The sequence below is a fragment of the Aspergillus costaricaensis genome (assembly GCF_003184835.1).
Source record: "Aspergillus costaricaensis CBS 115574 unplaced genomic scaffold BO79scaffold_1, whole genome shotgun sequence".
Taxonomy (NCBI): domain Eukaryota; kingdom Fungi; phylum Ascomycota; class Eurotiomycetes; order Eurotiales; family Aspergillaceae; genus Aspergillus; species Aspergillus costaricensis.
In genome coordinates, this window is record NW_020291801.1 from 1,502,162 (window position 1) to 1,518,482 (window position 16,321).

The 16,321-nt window shown below is 48.6% G+C and overlaps 6 protein-coding genes across 6 annotated transcripts; 5 read left to right on the plus strand and 1 right to left on the minus strand.

Annotated features, from left to right (window-relative positions):
- Positions 1-1,546: 1,546 nt before the first annotated feature.
- Positions 1,547-3,100, plus strand: BO79DRAFT_234214 (toxin biosynthesis protein; the record flags this gene model as incomplete). Its single annotated transcript, XM_025684357.1, has 4 exons — positions 1,547-1,742; positions 1,815-1,944; positions 2,000-2,108; positions 2,191-3,100. Exons 1-4 carry the CDS (start codon positions 1,554-1,556, stop codon positions 3,098-3,100), a joined length of 1,338 nt encoding a protein of 445 aa, XP_025545361.1. The 5' UTR covers positions 1,547-1,553.
- Positions 3,101-3,548: 448 nt separating this feature from the next.
- On the plus strand, positions 3,549-4,945 carry lysB (homoisocitrate dehydrogenase lysB). Its single transcript, XM_025684358.1, has 4 exons — positions 3,549-3,614; positions 3,686-3,726; positions 3,791-3,960; positions 4,029-4,945. The coding sequence occupies exons 1-4, from the start codon at positions 3,584-3,586 to the stop codon at positions 4,870-4,872; spliced, it is 1,086 nt and encodes a 361-aa protein (XP_025545362.1). The 5' UTR covers positions 3,549-3,583; the 3' UTR covers positions 4,873-4,945.
- Positions 4,946-5,956: 1,011 nt separating this feature from the next.
- BO79DRAFT_206229 (uncharacterized protein) lies at positions 5,957-7,861 on the plus strand. Its single transcript, XM_025681931.1, has one exon. The coding sequence runs from the start codon at positions 5,997-5,999 to the stop codon at positions 7,533-7,535; it is 1,539 nt and encodes a 512-aa protein (XP_025545363.1). The 5' UTR covers positions 5,957-5,996; the 3' UTR covers positions 7,536-7,861.
- Positions 7,862-8,183: 322 nt separating this feature from the next.
- On the minus strand, positions 8,184-9,807 carry BO79DRAFT_261712 (aminotransferase-like domain-containing protein; the record flags this gene model as incomplete). Its single annotated transcript, XM_025686520.1, has 1 exon — positions 8,184-9,807. The coding sequence occupies exon 1, from the start codon at positions 9,783-9,785 to the stop codon at positions 8,184-8,186; it is 1,602 nt and encodes a 533-aa protein (XP_025545364.1). The 5' UTR covers positions 9,786-9,807.
- A 588-nt stretch (positions 9,808-10,395) lies between these two features.
- BO79DRAFT_261719 (Zn(II)2Cys6 transcription factor) lies at positions 10,396-12,656 on the plus strand (the record flags this gene model as incomplete). The annotated part of the gene is made up of 5 exons (XM_025686521.1): positions 10,396-10,598; positions 10,660-11,384; positions 11,437-11,860; positions 12,000-12,201; positions 12,264-12,656. The coding sequence occupies 5 exons, from the start codon at positions 10,396-10,398 to the stop codon at positions 12,654-12,656; spliced, it is 1,947 nt and encodes a 648-aa protein (XP_025545365.1).
- Positions 12,657-12,860: 204 nt separating this feature from the next.
- BO79DRAFT_206230 (putative AAA family ATPase GCN20) lies at positions 12,861-15,346 on the plus strand. Its single transcript, XM_025681932.1, has one exon. It carries the CDS (start codon positions 13,033-13,035, stop codon positions 15,286-15,288), a length of 2,256 nt encoding a protein of 751 aa, XP_025545366.1. The 5' UTR covers positions 12,861-13,032; the 3' UTR covers positions 15,289-15,346.
- The last annotated feature ends 975 nt before the right edge of the window (positions 15,347-16,321 follow it).

A 16,321-nucleotide genomic window follows, 5' to 3' on the forward strand; every position in this document is an offset into this window, starting at 1 on the left:
AGCCTTGCGTAAAATAGCGAAGATCTGCAATCTACATAATATCTCAGGACTGCAGATTACATACTACTATTTTAGACGGCCAGGGGACATAAAAGGGCCGATAGCTCCCGTGGAAAGAAAGCATTCACTCGAGCTATCTCATCGTCTAATCTATCGCCTGTTACCATACTACCTTACTCCAGCCCTTCTCCGTCAGCCTCCTTCGTTCACCAATTACAATCCACCCAACATGAAGGTTTCCATTGCCCTTGTGCCCCTCCTTGCTGGGCTCGGAATGGCTGGCCCCATGCGGAAGAGAGAAGAGCATGTTGCCGGAGTTGCAGGCGTCGCGGACGTTGCGAACAGCATCAACGGTGTTAAGGTTGCCAACGTTGCTGATGTCGCTGATGTTGCCGATGTTGCCAACAGCATCAACCGTCGCAGTATTAATGTGGCCGATGTTGCTGACGTCGCTGATATCGCCGATGTTGCTGGTGTTGCTGGTGTTGCTGGCGTTGCCAATGTTGCCAATGTTGCCAACTAAAAGGATGAATGATGCAAGATCCTTGGTTCAATTGGTGGCCAGTCAATCTTGTTCATTTGGTCAGTTCCTGCACACAATTGAATAAATCCTCCAAGCTCGAGACAGCAGTGTACTAATAAATCATTCAGTAGCAAAGATAGCTGTACGGTTACAACCGATTCGAATTCAACGAGAGCGCCAAGATATGGACGGGATAATTCAGCATAGACGGTTTTGGTCGTTACTGACCGTACGCTCGACTGGTCAAAATTGTTTCCTCTCGTTATGATGAAATAATTAATTCCTTTGGGATACAACTAGCCATCTACCAGATCGAATATGTAGTGGTTAATAGAGATAAGCCATTTCCATTGTTATATCCAGGGGCTATAGTTTTCCTGTTTAAGTAGACGAAGAAATCATCAACAGAGCGCTTCATATAGGATATCAATTATCACAACTTGGCCGATCCTACTATCAAGCTGTATCCTAGTATAGAGAAGCTCCGACGCCAATTAAATATCTTATTGATTAAACGGTTCAGTTGTTCCATGCGTCTGCAATCTAGTGCATGCCATCTATAAGGTCAATCAGGTGTATCCAAGACCGGCTCTTTGGAGTTGCAGATGAATAGGTCATTCCAATCCCCTGTATGCCTATCATATGAGTACTTGGTGTGTCGGAAAGAAACGATATTGTGCTGACAGGTATTAGTTGATAGGCTGTGATCAGGCCAGCACATTCTCAGAAATTTCATTCACTGTCTTACTGTAGTACCTAGTCTAACAGTTAAACGGACTAGCCAATTAGCTAGCCTGCTATTTCCACACTAAGATACGAACAACCCACGCCACTTTGAGCGTGAGCCCTATCTACTGGTTAGTTCTGGCTAGTTGTGCGGCTTGGAATAAGCACTATACAGTAAGCTACAATGAGTTTGCCAGCCACGAAACGCTGCTTACACTATAAAATTCCACTCCCCACTCATGTTCTATTGCATTCGAGAAACTATTCTTCGTTTGATTCCATACGTGAAGCCTGAGTTGCAGCCATGAGCACATCTCACTTTCGAGTTATCGAGCACACCATTCAGTGTCCCTCTCTCCGGGAATATCACCATGGAGTTAAAAGTGGTCAAAAATTACACTTAGCAATCAAACAATATGTTCCTCTCAATAATCCCCATCCTGCACCGGGTGACATTACAATTATCGCGGGACATGCAAATGGGATTCCAAAGGTCAGGAGGCGTGCTATCAGAATACTACACCGAAATATATATGCTGGACAAAGCATACTAATACTCCTACAGGAGTGCTACGAGCCTCTATGGGACGACCTTCTTGCAACGAGCAAGGTGAAGATCAAGGCCATTTGGTTCGCAGACTGCGCAAATCAAGGCGCCAGTGGAGTCTTGAATGAAGATAAACTGGGTGATGACCGTGAGTTACTGACACTTTTCTCAAACTTTTAACTAGACTGATGACTCTCTCCTAGCAAATTGGTTCGACCATTCCCGAGACCTCTTCTCAATGATCACTCATTTTCAAGACCAAATCCAACCTCCAATTGTAGGCGTTGCACACAGCTTCAGCTGCTCGTCATTGTACGCATCCCACCCACTACCTTAAGCACCTTTCCTTTCACTTCCCCACGACCAAAGAATGACCGTCTGACCAACATTCCAGCGTCCACTTATCCCTCATTCACCCCCGTCTCTTCCACACCCTCATCTTCCTCGACCCCATGATCCAAACTGAAAGCCCCAGCAAGCCAGGTGGCCGCAGCCCTGCCCTCTGGGCCAGCACCCGCCCCGACCTCTGGCCGTCTCAGTCCGAAGCTGAAAAGCACATCCGGAGTAGCCCTTTCTGGCGCAGATGGGATTCTCGTGCGGTCGCAAAATACATTGAACATGGTCTCCGGCCTGTCCCGACAGCTTTGTACCCGTTTGATCCTCAGTCCTCTAACGGAGAGATGTCAAGCGCAAAGGTGACACCAAACTCAGTGACTTTGACAACCACCAAAGCTCAAGAAGCATGGACATATCTACGCTTTAACATCACGCCATATGAAAGTACTACTAAGGAAGATATGAGTAGTGATAGTGCTGAGCGCTTCCTCAGCCCTGACCTAGCTACATCAGCCAAAGAAGGCACCAACAACCATCCCAGCTACGTAACGACCTGTCCTTGGACAAGTCTCGCGTTCGAGCTCTTGCCTTATATTCGGCCATCAGTTCTATTTGTTTGGGGAGAGAAAAGTCATATAAATACCCCCGGTGCACGCAGAGATGATAAACTGTTACGTGTTGGCACCGGGCTTGGAGGTAGTGGGGGTGTTCGGGCAGGGATGGTTCGGGATGAGGTTGTGAAAGGGGCATCGCATACGGTTTCCCTTGAAGAGGTGGGTGAGACGGCAAGAGTGGTTTCAGACTGGTTGGTGGAGCAGGAGAAGAGGTATATGGAGGAGAAGAAGTTTTGGGAGGAGTATGATAGCCAGAAGTCGGAGAGGGGTGGGTTGGCGTTGTCGGAGAAATGGATGGAGTATATCAAGTTGCCGGTTGATACGAAGCGGGAGAAGAAGGGGAGTCGACTGTAGATACTTATTGGTACTACTGTTAGGTGTATGCCATGTCGAAGATATATGTTGTTCCATCATACTGTTCGGAGCGAAACGGTTTCGAAGCATCTCCGTAGGAGTGATATGCAAGTCAAGGACGAATTCTTTGATAAACGCTTGTATTAGGTCACAATAACACGATTTCGAAAACTATACCAAAACCCCATTACCGCCATATTTACATTGGCCTTAGTAGCAGAAATTCCAGCTTAACGCCATAGTAATATAGGCTGTGTGATGATAGCAGCATCCTACGGAGTACTCCGAGAACACTCCGATATAGTGTGATACGGAAAGACAAACCCGCCACTTACGCATATGTGGTCGGTGCGCATCACGTGCATCCCCGCGGATGGGGCTAGACTAGTGGGAATCCTCCGATCACGGCGTCCGTTAAGCGGATGTTTTTCTCCAGCCAGCAGGAACTCTCTTTCTTACATCCCCTTTAGCAAGGTATTCACAATGGCTGCTGCTGCTAGGACGCTTCGCATAGGTCAATTGCTCCTCTATATCTCTTAATATATCTCTGCGCCCGTCTAGTTGCTGACATCTTCCCTCATGCAGGTCTCATCCCCGGTGACGGCATCGGCCGAGAGGTCATTCCGGTGAGTCACCCCAGCGAATAGCTCACTTTAGAAACACCAATTCTAATGAAACTTTCTTCATCAGGCCGGCCGGAAGGTTCTGGAGTCTCTCCCCTCCTCCCTGAACCTCAAGTTCAGCTTCGTCGACCTCGATGCGGGTTTCGACACCTTCAAGCGCACCGGTAGCGCTCTCCCCGATAAGACGGTCGAGATCCTCAAGAAGGAGTGTGATGGTGCCCTGTTCGGAGCCGTCAGGTGAGTGCTATATTGATATCCTCGTCCTCGTCTACCACTCAATCACCTTCTAACCAATTCCTCCACAGCTCCCCCAGCACCAAGGTCGCCGGCTACTCCTCCCCCATCGTCGCCCTCCGCAAGAAGCTCGACCTGTACGCCAACGTCCGCCCCGTCAAGACCACCGCCGGCAGCACCGACGGCAAGCCCATTGACCTGGTGATTGTGCGTGAGAACACCGAGGATCTCTACGTCAAGGAGGAGCAGACCAAGGAGACCCCCAATGGCAAGGTTGCCGAGGCTATTAAGCGTATCTCCGAGAACGCTTCTTCCCGCATCTCCACCATTGCCGGTGAAATCGCCCTCCGTCGCCAGAAGATCCGCAGTGTTGCTGGTATCGCTGGTCTCCGCACCGAGCCCATGGTGACCATCACCCACAAGTCCAACGTTCTCTCCCAGACCGACGGTCTCTTCCGTGAGACCGCCCGCAAGGCCCTCTCCGCCGACCGCTTCTCCTCCGTCCAGGTTGAGGAGCAGATTGTCGACTCCATGGTTTACAAGCTCTTCCGTCAGCCCGAGTACTACGATGTTATTGTCGCCCCCAACTTGTACGGTGACATTCTGTCGGATGGTGCCGCTGCCCTGGTTGGCAGTCTGGGACTGGTTCCTAGCGCTAACGTTGGTGATGGCTTCGCTATCGGTGAGCCCTGCCACGGCAGTGCCCCCGACATTGAGGGCAAGGGTATTGCCAACCCCATTGCCACTCTGCGCAGTGTTGCCCTGATGCTGGAGTTCTTGGGCGAGGAGACCGCCGCTGCCAAGATCTACACTGCTGTTGATGCCAACCTCGATGAGGCCAAGTTCCTTTCTCCTGACATGGGTGGTAAGGCTACTACCCAGGAGGTTTTGGATGATGTCCTGAAGAGGCTGTAAAGGGTTGTTGGAAATGACTCTTGATGTATAAATAGCGAGATAAAAGTATAAGCTTTCTAGAGCGAATATGATGTCAACTTCTTTATGAAAATAGAGAGGTGTGCGATAGTAGATTACTATGATGCGTATCTCACTAAACTACGGGAGGCTTAAGACGGTAAGGCGGGCTATGCCATTGTCTAACATCTCTGATCCCGTGAGCAGGTAATCGACAAGAGGCAGTCTAGAATGATCATGGCACGTGCCGATTCCATCTAGGGATTCCCAACACAAGAAACACAGCAAATTGAACAAAGGTGGACAAATACCAAAGCGACACATATTTGACTGGCTGATCGCAGATGCAGTGACACGTATTGAGCCATTTGTCTGAAGGAATCTGACAGATCGTTAATTGTCATCACAGCCGATGGAGTACTCCAAAGGTGGTTTGTTACATACGATGTACTACTAAAGGCTTCGGGGAATTCTTTACCTACTAACAAATTACTCTGTCCTCTTACAAAGATACACTCAGCTTCAGCCACCGCGACCGATTATCTCAAAGTTCCCAATCGGGTATCGGGCGCGGCTCGTCAGCTGAACTCCTTGACAAACGGTCCTTTGCTTTTTAGTCTAACCCTCCTGGTTCGTTTCGCCCGGCTCATCCTCGTGTCTCGTGCTGAACACTCCCCAGCCTCACGCTTGTGGATGTGGGTCAGCGGAGATCAAACATCAAGTTGTTGTTCCTGGCAGCGTTTTCCCACCGGATCGACTGCTAAGACCGGTCTAAAGTAACTAGTTAATCAGTCAGTTGGTTCCTATCATGCGGCCAGTTGCCGCCAGAGCCCCATGACCATATACCCATCAAAAATCCGATCCAGACTTCATAAACTAGGGAGATACCAACTATAAGACAGAGACAGTGAAATTTCACCGCACACGAAGCAGTTACTCGCCGAGGAGCAGATACGAACTGCACGGCATCTTCCAAGACATAAACAAGTGTTCCAGTCAAGGAGGAACTCTCCTAGCGTGTGAGGCGGTGCACCCGGGCGGGAACCGTATAAGAGTGGAGGACATTCCTGCTGCGAGGGACGGCAAGGCCTACTATTTAATTGGGGCGCGTTCCACTCCCATCCACAATGCCAACACCAACATCACCTCAGCAAACTGTGCGGCCTCCTCGCAATAATAGAAACTCACAATTTTCATCGCCATTACCGTTTCTAGCGCGCCTCATCGTCAGGCTTCGCAATATCTGCAGCACAAATATGGCATCCTATACATCGTTGAAAGAAGTGATTGACAGGGGAAAGTTCGAATCACTTAGTGACGAACGACTTGTTGATCTCCTGTATCAACAATTTGAACCGGTGATCGACAGACTCAAGAATGTCGAACAAAATATTGAGGGAGATGATGCGCATCCCCAAGGATTACTAACCCGGGCAGGCGTTGGGGGAAAACGCAATGAAAATGATTATAATCTCACCCCCTCCCGATATCTTTTCAACGGCGAAGATTACTCAGAGGTGAATCGAACCTTGACTAATGTTCTTGCGGTGCGATGGCTGCTCGTTGGGGATTACCACACCTTTACTTGCCATCAAAAAGGACCCATAAAGTTAAAGATGGAGACTTTTGAGGAATTTCGCAATTTCATTGACCGGTTCCGAAATAAGCCAGGTTGGCTAATGGCCTTGATTGTGGCTCTGGTCATAGGTGACGTGGGTAAAGACGATAATCTAGCTAAAGAGGTGCGAGCACAACTCGAGACTCCATCAGACGAGGAAATGAATCACGATACGGTCCTTGAAAGGGCCCTTGAAATGAACATCGTCGAGTCTCCATCTCCATTGGATTTACTGCCGCCTCGTCGACGAGATGATGTAATTCAAGGAGTTAGACTTGGTGCCAAGCTCAATATCCCACAGCTAGCCCAAGGTGAGAATGTTCCAGGGAGCCTGCAGTGTCTCCAAGATCTTCGAGGTCAGGAAAGCGCCTTTGATTTGAAATATCTTGAGATCATGTTTGATGTGGCTGGCGCAGGGGCGCATATTGATGCTTGTGGTTCAGTCCGGATGATTGAACCGGTCTGCCAATCATTCCTACTTACTTACAAGATCCTGGAGCGCGTCATATCCAAAGAGATCACTATTCAGGAAGCCTACAATGAAGTCTTAAAAAATCGAGGCCGTATCTTATCTGAGAAGGGTTATCCAGAGTTGTCAACAGATGACAAGCAAGATCGGGCCCTCTTGCGTTTGTATGCAATGGGCAGGGTAGCAGATATCGACTTGGCAGAACGCTTCCGCAAGGCCCTTCTCGGCCTCCCAGATAATCATAGAGCTGAACTCATCAAAGAGCTTAATCAGAGCGGTCTGGAAGGTGAACAAGCTGTTATTCTTTATTACATGCCCGCACTGTTTGCAGAATTACTCCGGCACACCCAACAGGCTTCTGAGGAAACGCAAGTAAAGGCGCTCACGTCGTTGATGGACTTTATGAGACGCACATATATCGGAGCAAAGAATGTACCCGGTGAAACGAATCTCATTATTGAATGTGATGTATCTGGAGCAAAGAGCAAGATTCAGGCACCGGAATTCCCGGAAGACCTTACTGGGCTGAACGACTATAATCTCCCATCATTGGGCTCTAAGGATTCCCAATTCTGGTAGCCTAATTACCTCGCTCCTACCTCATGGAATATTGAGCGTTGCCTTCATTCTCGGCCGTTGTCGCGGCCAGACAATACTCGAACCTTCCTTCTGTCCACACTATCTCACATCACGACACGACTTCCTCTATGTCTGCTTGCTTCTTCGCTCCAATCTGCCTTTCCATAGAAGGCTGCCTTTTTTCCTTTCTGGGTGGAAGGGCTGATACCTTTACGATTGCTACGACGCTCATGACACGACAAAGCAAACTCTTTGCATCTCAAAATATGGATGCTAGAAAGCACGAGAATTTCTGGGTAGTAGCATTATTCCACATGCTCTCAGTGATACCTAGAACGCATAGGCCATATTCTCGCGTTCAGCTAGCTCTTTGGCCGATTATCTACTTGCTTCTCTCCGATTTCGTAATTCGCCTCTAATTATAAAGGCATCACGGTCATCTCCAGCCCTGCTATCATTTGCTGCTACATAGAACTCTCCAAATACAAACCCCAAATTAGCCATCCGGCGCTCACCTGGCGTGCAAGCCCTACCGTCTGACGAGGCCCTCTAACTCATGAAGCGCACCCTCGAACTAGGTGCCGATATTTAAGACACATAAAATACATTTGACAATGCCTTCTCAAACATTCATCATTATACTTAGATTCATAGCCCAAAATCCTCCCTCACAGCCTCCGCAAACAACCTCACCCCCTCCTTCAGATCCCCCTCCTCCGCAGCGGCGAACGTCATCCGAAAATGCAGATGGCCATTCCTTTCCTGATTTGAAGCGAACAGCGACCCCTTAGTCACAAGCACTCCCTTCTCCAAAGCCCTAGCTGCAACCCTCTCCTCCAGTCCAATTATCTGCGCACCAACCTCCTCCAGCGACAATCCAGACAAGCTCTTAAGCCGAGGATGCTGTCTCCAGTCAACTTTAACCCACAAAAACATGCCGAACTCCGGTGTATTCCACTGCACAACCCCCCTAGGCAAGTACTTGTTGCAAGCATCAAGGAGCACATCCCGCCGCCACCGATACTCTCCCGAGAGATGAACAAGCCACGCGGTAAACCCATCATGCCCCCAGGTCTCGTCAAGCAGATGCCATAACATAAGCTGGGATGGGCCGCTAACAGCTAGAGTGCTTACTTCCTGGTATGCGGTGAACTTATCGATGATTTGCCTAGGTGCAGTGACCCAGCCTGCACGTAGTCCGGGAGCGAGGATCTTGGATGCTGAATCGAGACGTACCACCCGCCCGGATGTGTCGAGGGTGAGGTAGGAGGGGATGGACTCGGAATGGTAGATCTGAGCGGCTTCGTCGTTTTCTGAGGCAGAGTGGCTGGTATCTGTACCATTTGTTCCTTGAGTGTCTTGGTAAGGACCCATCCTCAGGAAATAGTACGGATCATCCTCAATAATTATGAGATCATGTTTCTCCGCAATATCATAGATAGCTCTCCGTCTTTTCAACGGCTGGCTAACTCCAGTCGGATTCTGACCCGTTGGGATAGTATACAGCACGCGCGGCTTAGATGATCGAGCATCATCCCAAGACGAAAGTACCTCATCCAGTGCATCAGCCCGCAAGCCATCCGCATCCATCTCAATACCCTGGACATTAACCCCATTCAACGCAGCACTTTCTAGTGTTCCGGGGTACGTATATTGCTCCGCGAGAATGGTGTCCCCGCGATTACAGAAGATGCGAAACGCCGCCTCCGTCGCGGCAGTCGCTCCACAAGAGAGGAAAGTTGCCCAGTCTGTATAAGGGGGATTGTGGACGAGTTCAACGTGCTCCGTGATGAATCGGAGTAAGTGTGCTGATCCGTTTGCGAGGCAGTAGTTCATTGCGATCGAGAGGTTGTATGTTGCACCTTGTTTGGTGATGGTGTTCGCTGATTGGCATTGTTCCTGTTCTTTTGGTAGTTGTGGATTGGGTTTTGGCGTAGCTTTACTTGTCGATTCTGGAGAAGCCTCATTCAGGCTTATAGATTCCCAAGGATAATAGTCCGCTGTTGGTCGTCCCGTTCCCAAGGAGATGATCTTGCGCGGGCCGCTTGGGCTGGAGCCCTTTTTCAACGCTGACCCGGTGAAGTTCCGGTTTTCGAGGCTGAAATGGTGGTCGAATCGTTTTGCTGGTGATTTTGTACGGTTGTATGGTGATTTGTACTCATCGGAGGAGACGGCTGGGGCAGGAATGAGAGGGAGAGGGGGCGCCGCAGCACGAAGGGCTTTGATTTCAGTGGACTGTAGGCGCGTCATTATGAGGTTGAAGATATTGTCTAGAGGATTTTCAAAATGTACTTCATGATGTGAAGGGTTCTTGTCTTCTCTTATAATTCTGGGAAAGACAAGACATCACTTATCTTGATGGCGGAGAGATGGGAGTGATGTACTCAAACACTCCGATCTCTCCGGGTCTCGTTGTCTTACGCTTATCGCGCTTTTCTATTTATGTCTACTTTGGAGAGTTCTAACCGGTCTATAATTAATTCAAGGGAAATAGTGCTAGTTGTATGTGCTTCCAAGAGCCTCACTGGGAGTAAATTAGTATGAGTTCAATGAGAGCCACTCTATAGTTCATATAGTAATATATTCGCAGTGACCGACCAAGCCTGCCAAAGAATATTAGTATCAATTGCATATTTATAGAGCCCCACTTACTTCGGTGGCAAATATTGACTCAAGCAAGACCAGCCTGGTCTTGCTTGAGCGTTTTAATTGTCTCTTCTGTCTGGGAAGTAGTATGTCTCGGCATACTCATTTACCCCGCTCCGAGACTCCGACAACGCTACCCACGTCTCTCCGTACTCGCCGATCCATCCTCGAGGGCGTCAACGCACCATTTGCGCCATTATATCTGCGATTAACAATGGCAACTAGGTTAGCGGCATGTGAGCCTTGCAGAAGGTCCAAGCTTGCCTGCGATCATCAACAGCCAGTTTGCAATCGGTGTAGGGATGGCAACCGACCGGGTCTTTGTATCTACAGAAGTGCGCCGTTCAAAAGACGAAAGACTAGCAATGCGGTGACGGAGCATAAACCTTCTCATCAGTATGGTGTTCCTAATCCTTGGTACTGTTCTAGTATACATTGGCTAAGGCCTTGGCACTTCATTCGTTGTCACCACTTTTAGCTCTCCAGACCCATCACCCCCAGCATTATCTCCACCTCATGCAGGAGGAAATAGATATCCCAACCCAGGATATCTTGGATCGTCCAGCCATGTTGCCATATTCAAACACATAACTTCATCAGACAGTCAGAGTGCTACATCACATCTGAGTCCTAGTACCGCTTCGTGGACAACATCTCTCTTCCCACCTGACGATGATCTCGTCGTCCAGCGATGTGCAGATGCCCTCAAAATGCTCTTGACGAGGTTCTCCTTGCCTGCTATGAAAGATCTAATAAAGCTGTGGCGGGCAAGGGGAACGAATCTTGCGATTATGGGGGCTATGGTTGATCAATGTGTTGATAACATTCCCCTACCACCCTCATCGACAAACGAAGATTGGCATCTGCTATATGCGAAATCCCTTCTCACTAACTCTTCCCAGCCGCTTAAATACTCTCAGCACTCTACCTTTTCCGATTTCTGTGCTCAATTCATTAGTCAGAATATGCGATGGGAAACACTCGCGATCTTTTTGTCAGCTGTGGTCCGGGCCACGATGGATATTCAGTTCTTCCCGTCGCTGTATACAACCGAGGAGAAGAAGTATAGCCTTAGGAAGCTATGCACGAGATTAGCGGACTATGCTCTAGAAATTACCATCTCTCTCGACTGTTTGAATGACCTTCAAGTCTGCTTACAGTATGAGAACTTCATCGTGCATTCCCATGTAGACGGGGACCATAGTACGTTTCGCAGGTGAATGCGCCTCATTCATGAAGAGCTAATTACGTCCAGGCTACTATTCATGGCGAAAGCTCGGAGATGTTATATCCTCAATATATGCTCTAGGCTACCATGAGAACCTGGATGAAAAGCCCGATACACCTCGCTTCTTGACCGAGCTACGCAAGGCTGTCTTCGCGCGCGTGTATTCGGCGGACAAAAATGTTGCCATCTTTGTCGGTCGACCGCCTCGCATGAATAGACAGTTCTGCTATTTCCAGATTCCATCAAGTCCGCTTCCCGATGACATTTGGTTTATCTCCTCTGAAAAGCTGGATAATGAGATCAATGATCCTTTTAGCTGGGACCCGTCGACTAAAGCGAGCTATATGGCTGAGACTCGATGGACTGCATTGTGCGCTGGGGTTAAAGAGGACATACTCAACTTGCAGAGAAGCCGGCCAAGTGACATGGATCTTTTCTATCAACGGGTTGTGTAAGTTTACTTTGCAATAAAGCGCACTCGTGTGTATAGCTGACGATACCAGCGACATAAAAGCCCAGGCTGAAAAGAATTACTCTTCACTACCTCCACATTTTCAGTTTCGCAACAATCTCAGAGACAGTACACTGAGCACCTTCGAACGCGACTTTATCGGCTCAGTGCAGCTGAATCACTTGCACGCGCTCTTTCTTCTGAATCTCCTCCTGCTAAGTACTCCTACTGAGCCAGATCCCACCCTCGTGGACATTGCCGAACAGATCCTCTCGGTAACAGTGGACATGGTTCTCCTGCGTGACCAACTTACAAACTCTGGAACCTGTCTCTTGTGGAAGGTATATGTTTAATTCTCTGCCCAGCTGGTACTGTAGCCTTGAGGTAACTGTAATTTGAGCAGGTCGCCTATCACTGTCTCCCCGCTGCGGGAATCCTCCTACTGGCTCTTCTCAACGAGCGTGCCACTCCCAGCATGCCCCGTATAACACGACCCCGAACACTCCAGCACCTGACAATCCTCGCTGCGGAGATTCAAGCCGGATCGATCATTCGGCCTCAAGAACCCAACTATGAGCTAATGTCCAAGGCCATGCAAACGATCCAGAGCTTCCTGGATTCAGTCACTTCTGAGCCCATGCACCCTGTGTCAGACATGACACCCCGCAGTCCGAACCTTATTGAATGGTCCAGCTTTCCTTATCAGGAATCCTTAGACTTTGAGATTGGGTTCTGGGAGAGTCTCGCTGACCATCCGCTGCTGAGCTTCCAGTCTGGGCTGATGGCGCCCGAGTAAATATTTCGCCCAGGAAAGTCTCTGCATGCTAATACATATTGAATCCACAAGAGTGAACTGAAAATGGCCACTCCTTAAGAAACAATGTATATACCCCATGATCACGTGCCCGTGGGGCGCCGGGGTCGGGAAAACTCTAATTTTACAACACATGACGGAGGCCCGTGGGTATCCATTTAGATATCAGTAGAAACACGATTAAATATCGTCTGGATTGCAGTGGACACGTACTAGTGTTGATTATATCCCTGCATCATCTAGAACCCTGTATCTGCACGGAGTTGGCACCTTTCGCCTCCATCCCAGCGACAAGTGTCCCAACCCGGGTCCATTTCCCCCCGCTCAATCCAGTGTGATCCACGCTCAGCTGTCCACAATGGAGTCGGAACTCCAAGCACAGATCCCCGGTCTCGACCGCGTGGTGTCAGAGTACTCCGTGGGGTACCTGACCCATGCCTCCAAGGCCTATGTGGAAGATGCCAACGCTCCGTCGCCACTGGCCGAAGCGGCCGATATGGTCACCGAGCTCCTCGTCTCCGCATCAGGCGACTTCACCTCCGAGAATGAACAGGCCATCCGCAACTTGGTCGAGAAGTTCATCTCCTCGTTGAGTGCCGCTGATGGAGTCGACGCCGAGCGTCGCCAGATGCCCTTTGCCGCCAAGAAGCTCGACCAGGCCATCAATGTCGGCTCCCAACGCAACATGTCTTCTACTCTGGGTCTGGCCGGAGGTAACGTCGATCTGGAGTCGGCTAATGCCAGAAAGGTCGAATCTAAGGTCGACCGCAAGAAGCTCGAGAAGGCCGAACGCAAGATTCGTGCCAAGCAGGAGAAGAAGCAGATGAAGACGGTGCAATACGAATCATCCCGTCTCCTCAACCAGCCCGACAGTACTATGTCTTACGAAGAGTTCTTCATGGCTGTCAACCCTCTGCAGCTGGGCTCGGACTCCCAGTCCAAGAGCAAGGACATCAAGGTGGACAGCATCGACATCTCCGTCGGTGGTCACCGTATCTTGACAGACGCTTCCCTTACCCTGGCGTATGGTCGTCGCTACGGTCTCGTCGGTCAGAACGGTATCGGAAAGTCTACGCTGTTGCGTGCACTCAGTCGCAGAGAAGTCGCCATTCCCAGCCACATCTCCATTCTTCACGTCGAGCAGGAAATCACAGGAGACGACACACCCGCTCTCCAGGCCGTCCTTGACGCCGACGTATGGCGCAAACGCCTCCTTGCCGACCTGGAGAAGATCACCAAGCAGCTGGCCGACATTGAAGCAGAGCGATCCTCCATGGCAGACACCTCCAAGGATGCCGCCCGTCTGGACCACGAGCGCGAGGGTCTCGACATCACACTGAACGACATCCACTCCAAACTCGCCGAAATGGAATCCGACAAGGCCGAGTCCCGCGCCGCCAGTATCCTGGCTGGTCTCGGTTTCTCGCCCGAGAGACAGCAATTCGCGACGAAGACCTTCTCCGGAGGTTGGCGTATGAGATTGGCTCTTGCCCGAGCCCTTTTCTGCGAACCCGATCTCCTCCTGCTGGACGAACCGTCCAACATGTTGGACGTGCCATCCATTACCTTCCTTTCCAACTACCTCCAAACATACCCCAGTTCCATCCTGGTCGTTTCTCACGATCGAGCATTCCTCAACGAAGTCGCCACCGACATCATCCACCAGCACTCCGAACGTCTCGACTACTACAAGGGCGCCAACTTCGACTCCTTCTACGCCACCAAGGAAGAGCGCAAGAAGAACGCCAAGCGCGAATACGAAAAACAGATGGCCGAGCGTGCCCATCTCCAAGCCTTCATCGACAAGTTCCGCTACAACGCCGCAAAGTCCTCCGAAGCCCAATCCCGTATCAAGAAGCTCGAGAGAATGCCCATCCTGGAAGCCCCCGAGAGCGACTACGTCGTGCACTTCAAGTTCCCCGAGGTCGAGAAACTCTCTCCCCCGATCGTTCAAATGTCCGACATCGCCTTCGGATACACCCCCGACCGTCCCCTCCTCCGCAACGTGGACCTCGACGTACAACTCGATTCGCGTATTGGTATCGTTGGTCCCAACGGTGCCGGTAAGACTACCGTGCTGAAGCTCCTCACCGGCCAACTCCAACCGACAAAGGGTCTCCTCTCGCAACACGCCCGCCTGCGCGTCGGTTTCTTCGCCCAACATCACGTCGATGCTTTGGACCTCACCACCAGCGCCGTCAGCTTCATGGCCAAGACCTACCCCGGAAAGACAGACGAAGAATACCGCAGACACCTCGGTGCCTTCGGTATCACCGGTATGACGGGTCTGCAGCGCATGGAGCTCCTGTCCGGAGGTCAGAAGTCCCGTGTCGCCTTTGCTTGTCTGTCGTTGACAAACCCCCACATCCTGGTTCTGGACGAACCGTCTAACCATCTGGATATTGAGGGTATGGATGCGCTGTCCGAGGCGCTGCAGAACTTCGAGGGTGGTGTGGTGATGGTCTCTCACGATGTTACGATGCTGCAGAATGTGTGCACTAGTCTCTGGGTTTGTGATAACGGTACGGTGCATAAGTTTGATGGCACTGTCAATGCTTATAAGAAGTTGATTAGCTCTCAGGCTAACGAGGCGGGTGTTGTTGCTGCTCATTAAGGGGGGGTGTAATGGGCTCGCTAGTAATGATAAAATTATGGACTATTCTCAACGATGCATGGTTTGTTCTTTTAAATAGTAGCGGTTGATGTTTGCTGAGTCGTAGATTTCTGTACCTGGTCTCATATGCTACAAAATAGTTACTACGTTCTACCGTGGACTAGGGGCCGGAAGGCATAGCTGGCCGCTGCATGCTCTAATCCGAGTCATTAAACTAGCCACTCCAGAATGAAAAGAGAGCATACGGTATCTTGCAGAATTCTACTATTTGGGATCATATTAAGGGTTCATTAGTTATCGCCCCTAATAGGTTTTCTTGTAAGCACTATTGTCGGAATTGAACTTGAACATTCAAGCAACGAAACTGCTCCGCTCGGATGTATACATAGTAGGCCGCTGGTGGAAGTTGCCGGGAGTTATGGCTAGTTGCATAACAATTTCTAATAGTTACTGACTAAGATAAATCATAAGTATTCTATTATATTGTATATAATAGTTATACTAATATTTATATATTATTTTAAAATTATATTCAAGAAAACAACAAGAGATCAACTATTTAAAACTTATTTTATAATTATTTATTACTATTAAAAGTCTATTACTTTTCTATCTTTAATTTATTTATAAAGAATTATATTATTATTTTTTTATATACTGACTGAGTTTTCTACAGATTATTTATTATTATTTTATTATTAATTCACTGTTACTTTACTTTTTTCTTATATATATTATATTTTTTTTTTTTATTTTTTTATTTTTTTTTCTTTTTATATTACTTTCTTATTTTTTCTTTTTTTTTCTTTCTTACTTATTTTATTTTTTTTTTATTTTTTTTATTTCTATCTTTTCTTTTTATATTAAAGTAAAATAACTGAAGTAATAATAAATTAGATTAAAAGTAAGCTAGAAGACTTTTATAAATAATATAAAAAAATAATATTAATATAAAAAAAATAAATAATAAAAATAGTATAAAATTCTTTTTAATAAATAATAATATAATAAAGATAATTATAATAAAGATAAT

Excerpts from the sequence above, each read along its gene's own strand:
- lysB (XM_025684358.1), top strand. The coding sequence starts at position 3,584 with ATGGCTGCTGCTGCTAGGACGCTTCGCATAG. Across the intron at positions 3,615-3,685 it reads TGCTAGGACGCTTCGCATAG|GTCTCATCCCCGGTGACGGC; the intron begins GTCAATTGCTCC and ends TCCCTCATGCAG. Across the intron at positions 3,961-4,028 it reads GCCCTGTTCGGAGCCGTCAG|CTCCCCCAGCACCAAGGTCG; the intron begins GTGAGTGCTATA and ends ATTCCTCCACAG.
- BO79DRAFT_206229 (XM_025681931.1), top strand. The coding sequence starts at position 5,997 with ATGCCAACACCAACATCACCTCAGCAAACTGTGCGGCCTCCTCGCAAT.
- BO79DRAFT_206230 (XM_025681932.1), top strand. The coding sequence starts at position 13,033 with ATGGAGTCGGAACTCCAAGCACAGATCCCCGGTCTCGACCGCGTGGTG.